We start from the raw sequence: 7,658 nt of genomic DNA on the forward strand, positions 1-7,658 counted from the left end.
GAGCTTCATGCAAAACGCTGCTGGCTTCCCGTCTTTGTGAATCACCACCGTCAGAGGTTTACGGATGCTGCAGAAGTGCAGAACTCCTCGTGATACGTGATGTTCGTTAGACAGAAATACGTGGACTTTCAATAACTGATCGGTTTTAATGAGTTGTTGAGGTGTTTTTATCACCTGCCGCCCAGAGGAACAGGTGGACAATAATGTGTTTGCCCTTGTCTCTGTGTGTGTGTGTGTGTGTGTGTGTGTGTGCCTGTTAGAAAAATATCTCATGAACCACTGAACGGACTTTAACGAAGCTTTAAAAACTAATCGTTGGATGTACAGCTCCAACTCATCAAGCTGTGGAGTCAGTCCAATTAAAGATGGTCGCCTCAGCTGATTGGCATCAGTCGACACAACGATGGCAGATATTCAGCTAAAATGTGACGTGGTAGTAGCTGAGAGTTATCACGGCGCATGCTCAGAGAGCGACATCTCGCCACGTTTCACGAGATGGCTCACGGCGTTTAACCAAAATGGTTACAACTCCATCATTTCTCATCAAAAGATGATCTTTAGTTTAACTTCCTTCAAGGAATGCCATGTTTTGAGTTCATTTTATTGGAAACAATTACCACTATTTATGCAAAGTTACACATTTTCTTTTGTGAGCGACGACATTTGACCCTTTTGTGTTACTTCTCTTGTCCTCTGGTGTGTTTTATAGCTTGTAAAAACAAAACAAAACAACAAAAAAAAAGTCTATAAAACTATAAAACCCATAGTCCTCTCCAGAAACTGCAGACACTGGGTACTTCCTCTCTGTGGCACAATTTTAACCCACCGAGAACAGACTGAACATTAAAAACTGATGCTTCAGAGCAAAGGGGACCAAAAGGGCTGCAGGAAAGCACAAAATAAGGACAAATTAAATGTTTGTTAAATGTTTCAGCTCGTTAGCTCGTTCAGTCGACCCTCCAAACGGGCACAACTTAAAACCTAATGTGAAAAGATGACTTGATACACTTTGAAAAGTGTAGTTTTGATGTCTGAAGCGGAATGATGGGGTTCTCCCACAAGCGTAAGTAATTCAAAGCTTTCTAGAATTTCAAAATCACCCGGGGTTCAACGCCACTGAAACATAGTTTCTGCTTGTTTAAAACAAACAAAAAAACACTACAAATAATAAAAAAAAAATCTATTTTGAAGTGAATATTCTGTAAATATTACAAAAAATAACTATTTTTTGGGTTGATGATTAGTTATTGTTCTTAACTGGTTTATAAAAAGGTTCGAGAGAAGCGTTGTGATTTACTTTTAAACTGTATAATCTGAGGATTTGGAGCCTGGCTGCCTGAGGAGGTTAGGTTTTCCTGCGTGTCTGTGTTTCGGATTAATGTTAAAGATGATCAGATCTCTTTATGTCCACCACCCGAAATGACAAACGAGCTTTTTACACAAACTGGGTGTGTACTTTTCCTCGGATGCAATGCAAACCAAAAAACATAAAAAAAACAAAACCTGTATTCTGAAGCTGAAGACATTCCCGGGGGGGGATTTCTCAATCCCAAACTGGAGAGCGTGGCGTTCCGAGCTTTCGAGCTCCCCGTTCATAAAGCTCGGGACTCCTCGCTCCCCAGGTTTTGAGCTGAGAGAACGAAACGGCGCCAACCTCCTGGATGGCGGGATCTACACCAGCGCGATCCGGCTCCTCCGAGCGGGCGTAAACAAAACCCAGAACCATTTTATGACTTTCATAAAGTTACCTGTTTTGGGTACAAAGACTGTTTTGTACTTATTCGATCTAACTGTTCTGTTAGACTAAAAGCACTTGGGAACTATTCAAAACCTATTAGCTTCTTTTTGATCCCTGTAGGAATACTTTACAACACAGAAAATCCTCTTAGAGTTCAAAAATTCATCCATTTAAGTCACATTGTTTCCCTTTTTTTTAATTACATGTTCCGTGTCGCTGCTCTGAGATGCATCTATTACGTGTCGAACCTATATGTTTTTTTTAAAACTAAAAAAGGTTTTTTGTATTATTTTGTAGTTTTCTATTTTGACCACCTGCTGGTATGGTACTTTAAAATGTCCTGGGTTGGCAGGTCTGATAGGAACCAAAAGCGACGTGGGCAGAGGTCACATGAAGTACCCTGTGGGTGTGGGGTCAATCCAAGCGTTTTCATCGGTCTCTTTGTGTTTTGTGACGCGGGGGCCGGAGATGGAAACCGCCCCGAGCCGCGCCTCGTCCCCGAAACTCCTCCTCCCTCCCCTCCCCTCCCCTCCCCGTTCATCGGCAGGCTGTTGGTTTGTTCGTGGTGATGTCCTCGTTTCTGTTCATTCAGGAGTTTCGTTTAACTTTTTAAACCAACAACATGCAAACGTACAAATGCTACTATGGTCTTTTGAAGCTAACTGTGATGTGCATTATTTCCGTGTTGAGATTATTTTCTTTCCTTTCCTTTCCTCCCCTCCGCTGTGACCTTTGCTCCCTCTGCAGTGCTAACGACTTTTAGACGTCTCGTGGACGCTTGGCTTCGGTGCTGTGTCGTCTTTACTTTTGTTGCACTCTATCCAGAAAAATAAAAGTTTAAAAAGAAAGAAAAAAAAAAGCATGTTTAGTTTTCCTAGAATGCTTACTATTATCTATGTCCGTACGGCAATTTTATTTTATTATTTTTTTAATTTTCCCGCCCATTTTAGTTGCTTACCATCAGTTTTTAATCACTAGTCCTTTTCTTTTTACGTTGCCGACCTCAAGCAGTTGCAGCACACGCCGGTCTGAGAAGATTCATCGCTACATATTGTGATCTGAAATTTTATACATGTCATAATAATACTTGGTATGTACCAATTAAATATTTGGATTCAAGAATAAAACCTTTTTGTCCCATTTTTCTCACAATTTACAAGACCTTATTTTTATAACGAGCCCTTTAACTCTTCGGTTTTCCTGTTTTGTAGAATTTATTTTGAAATAAAGTCACCATAATAGTATTTTTGGCCATGAGCACCTACTTACAGATGTCACTTTGTGGAATTATATAGTTTCTGAAGGAAACAAACAAAAGTGTAACCTGCAGCTTCAGATTTTGCTTTAACTTTGAACAAATAGTTTGCTGTTTAAATTAGATCACATCATCTGAGTGCAGTTTCATATTCACTGAATCCCCATCTTTAGTTTAGAACTTGTCTGAGGTTTTACTGTAATTTAATTTTAGCCCTGTAGTTCTACAAGACTCAGTGAAATAAATGTTTTTAGTAAATTAAAAACTGCATAGAAGAGACCTTATTTGTCAAATACATGTCATTTTTAATATTTTAAGATGAGTTTAGAATATTCTAAATATGTCGATAAATCTCAGCAGCATTGATATTTAATCCGAAACATCTTAAGAGTTGAGATTTTTACACTAAAATTGTTCTTTCTTCAGTCCTGTAGCACCACCTGGTATTGGAACATCCTAACTACTCATTTATTAGGACAAACTCATTAACTGCTTCTATGGTAGATTTAAAAAAGATAAAGACGTACATGAAGTCTTTTTTCTTTATTTTATTATCACAGAAGCACAACAGGCACCACTATGCAGGTGAATGACATTCTGTACTATCATGGAAGAAACAAAGGTTTAAAGGAATGCTAATCCAATGAAAATTCAACGACAATGCCACATTTTTTAAATTTCAATCTTCAAAACAAACAAACAAACAAAAAAAACTACAATATTGTCAGGTACACATGGCAGAAAGAAGCAAAAAGCACTTTGGATTACTCACTATCCTTTAGTACCGTTACGCTCTGAAGATCTTTAAACTTGAACCATCTACGTCAAACACATGCATTAGCACTCATCTTGTAACTCCATCTTTAAAATAAAATCGTTTGCACCTAGAAAGTACCAGTCATCGTAAAGTATTACTAACACAGGGGTGGAAACGTGACAAAAACTGGTCCCACTAATTTGTAACTCAGCCCAGAAGGAAAATATTGAAATTTAAATACCACTTTTCAGCCAATACAAAAACAAAACTGGAGTACCCGAGTGTAAACCTGATGACGACATTTTTAAATTTGTACATTCAAGAAAAAAAAAAAAATTCCTCACTTTAAACATGTCATAAAAGGAAATAACTGACTTTACTGAAAAATATATAAATGTATAATGTTTAACTTCAACAGGACAATCCCTCCTCTTTAGGTGACAACGCCAAGAAATCTTCAGTGGAAACAGTTTAACACGCAAATATAGATGCTACAAATGAGACACTTATATTCCCTTCAACACAAAACATGGAGAGGGTGAGCAAAACTACAAGCCAGAATTCAACGGCAGCTGCTGTGGATGTTGGTAGGCTGGAACGGTTTGAAAACTAAACCAAACAAAAACAAACATACGATGGGAGGCGGAAAACTATAATCAATCGGTGGAGAAGCTGTCCGGAGGGCTACTCGTCGTCCGAGGAGTCCCTGTCGAAGGTGTAGGCCATGAAGAAAACATCGGGTCGAGGTGGGACGAGGGCATGGCCCGGTTTCACTATCTCAAAGCCCAGGAAACTGAAGGTACGCACCAGTTTAGCTAAAGGGGAAAATAAAAATAATAAATAAATAAAGAGGCAGGAATGGTGTGATAAATGCAGCAGCTGCATCTTAACCCAAATACTGATTTGTTTTCCCCCAACAAACGAAGATAAGTAGCACATACCACGATCATCTCTGTTCTTGTAAAAGCAGACAAACACGCTAACGACTTTCAGGTGTTCTTCGGCGAACTCCAGGAGAGCCGCAAAGCTGGAGGCAGAACAGACGGAAACTTAGGTCAGAAAAATGGGAAACGAGCACAAGAGGGTTTGGCTCGATGTTCGGCTCATCATCGAGGCTCTGCTTTACATTTATAGATGTTTTAACAAAACATCTAGCACGTGGACCCACCTCTCCTTGCTGCCTTCAGGAAGAGGGTCCTGAGGTATCTCCACATAGAGTGCGTTGCTGCTCAGGACAGCGTCCCACTGTATCGTTTTTGCAACTGTGGGGCGGCTTTGGAAGTGGAGAATCCCAGGACGTCCGTTCCCTGCGGGCTCCTCTGTTACTGTCAGCTTTCGGTCCTGGAAGAGAGAGAGAAAAAAAAATGCAACAGATTTAAGAGAGAAACACACCGGCTCACACACATCTGGGAGCATCTGCCAGCTGACGTACCGTGTAGAGCGGCTGAGATGAAGGAGCGTGATCCCGTTTGCCATTCCCTCGCCCACCTGGGATCTTCAGGGGTGGGAGAGGGGCATCAGGAGCACCACAGAGGCCCCGGGCCGCGGGTACTACTACAGTGCAGGGACAGGCTGAAACAAATAGGAGGGGGAGAAAGGATTAAAACCGGCTGCTCGAGCTGTGGTTTTACAACTAATTTTACAACAATGAACCCACAACCTCCAAAATGTTTAGAAGATTTCATTTTAAATGTCTCTGCACCTCACAGGCAAACAATCTCAAGTACATGTCGCTAAAAGCATAAATTTAGACTCCAATATCTATTAAAGCTGTCAGACATTTAACTCAGACCTACAAAACGACTTAAAGAGGGTTATTTTATAAAAATCGCAAGAGCTTAGTAGTTTTATAGAGCTACAGGAGAATCAAAGTATTGCGATTAGCTAAAATTAAGCTGTTAAATTCCCATACTAGCCACATTAAACCTGATAAAAAAAACACTTCATATTCACTTGGTTTGCTGTTTTTCTAAAACTGTACTTTGTTCGGTAAAAATTAAACATTTAAACTGCAATTTTATCCAAATGCCACACATAACTTAAGCGCCAAAAATAGCAAATCATTCACACAACTCAGAAGCGTAAAATAAACTTGGTTATTTGGGGGATTTTTTTCTCCCCTTGTTTAGTTTTTCTATTTTTAAAACAACTTATCTTGCAACCATTGCCATCTAAAGTAATATTGTTTTTTTTTTTATTATTTAACCTGACAACCCCTACTTCCAATCTGTCTCTTTATTTAAATTAGGCACTTTTCCCCCCTCAAAAACCTTGACATATAGAGCAGAGCCTAATTAATCTTCAGACTTTGCTTTATAGTTACAGACCCAGGCAATGATACCACTTTAAACACTAAATCTTATCTTATCAGAAAAGAGCGTTGATCGATATATAGAAGACAGTGACGTCGGAGCGACGTAACGTCGCTGCGTGCCGTTAATCGATCTCGCTGCTGTAAAGAAAAAAATTACAGTTGCGTAATAATTGATCGCGCATCGAGTTTAAAGTGGCTAAAACAGGATCCCCTATCTTGACTTTTCTTTTCGGTCCGATGTAGTCTCCCCCTCTCGCTTTTTTATATAACCTGAGCAGACTGAGGGTCCCACAGTGTTTTTTTCCCCAGCGAGGACGTGGAAATAACCCAGACGTCACTCGTCGTACGCTGTTATTAAGCTGTTGACTTTAGACTAAGTCGATTAAATGACTATATACAGTAACTTGAGCGCGATGACTCTACTTGGAATCTTTGTCTTAAACTAGTGTCATTACAGTAAAAAAAACAAAATAGTAAATTACTAAAAAAAACGTATTTATTGTTGCCGATAATTGCTATGCTTGCTAGCGCAGATCGTGACGCAACACAAGTTCGACGTCGGTAACTACCGTTAGCTATCGGAGCTACGTTTGACTGTCGAGATACAAAGTTAACATTTATCCAGCTAAAATTACAGTTTTCAAATAGGACTTTAATCTAAAGGTGACACGAAGTTTACATTAATTATATAACTAAATGCATTTTCCGTGTCATTTCCGCATTTCTGCGCTAACTAGCTGCGCCGTCCTAGCCACCCCTCCCCCACGGCACGGTTAGCACGTAGCTACGTGAGCTTCCTTTCGTCCTCTACTTACTTCCCAATCATGTCACAGATACCACTATTTAAATCCGCCATGGTAGTAAAGGGTTGCTGTTTTCCTTCTTTCTCGCGAGCAAAGCAATGACTGTTTAGGATCCGCTGGAGGTTGGATTTTACCATCCGGCCTCGGATAGAGACACGACCGGCTGACTTCTCTCTGCTATGCTAGGCTCGGCAATGAGCATTAGGCGAGCTGAGAGCTGCTTAAAACGAAGAGGACGGAGTCAAGCGACTACAATGACGTAATACTACTTCCATAAGCCTTCAAAATAAAAGCAAATTATCGCCCTATAGTTTCTTTAATGCAATCTATTCTTCAGGCTTTCTGGAGACATTTCATAGTTGTTCTTGTCATGTTTTTTTTAAATTCATTTTCAGTTAGTACCTAACCGTTTTCAGAAAAAAATGATCATTATTGTTTTGTTAAGGCACATTAGTCAAGTTTAATTGTATTACACAATTTATGCACAAAGCAATGTGTTTTGCAGCAGTAGCAAAAATACAATATTTATAAATACATGAAAGTACATGCACAGAAATATTTAATAAAAAATGTAAAACATACACAGCTAGAAGAACAACAATAATGTCAGATTACTAGTGAAATCAATCACAGTGAGGTTTGTGCTCTCCGACTGCTTCTAATTCAGACATGCATTCCAGCAAGCCTTTGTATCACACAAATATGTGTACATCATCATTAACATACCGTGACTCTGCGTTGGTGTTCTGACTGTCCGAGACCCCACAGCATGATGCTACTTCCACCATGCT

General features: G+C 39.7%; 1 protein-coding gene across 1 annotated transcript; it reads right to left on the reverse strand.

The window, feature by feature from the left end:
• Window positions 1-3,521: 3,521 nt before the first annotated feature.
• oaz1b (ornithine decarboxylase antizyme 1b) lies at window positions 3,522-7,079 on the reverse strand. Its single transcript, XM_017407481.3, is given in 6 exon segments — window positions 3,522-4,565; window positions 4,692-4,777; window positions 4,919-5,091; window positions 5,183-5,269; window positions 5,271-5,322; window positions 6,880-7,079. Coding segments are annotated over 6 exon segments (654 nt in total). The 5' UTR covers window positions 7,005-7,079; the 3' UTR covers window positions 3,522-4,434.
• Between the last annotated feature and the right edge of the window lie 579 nt (window positions 7,080-7,658).

The sequence above is a fragment of the Kryptolebias marmoratus genome, linkage group LG14, assembly GCF_001649575.2.
Source record: "Kryptolebias marmoratus isolate JLee-2015 linkage group LG14, ASM164957v2, whole genome shotgun sequence".
NCBI lineage: Eukaryota > Metazoa > Chordata > Actinopteri > Cyprinodontiformes > Rivulidae > Kryptolebias > Kryptolebias marmoratus.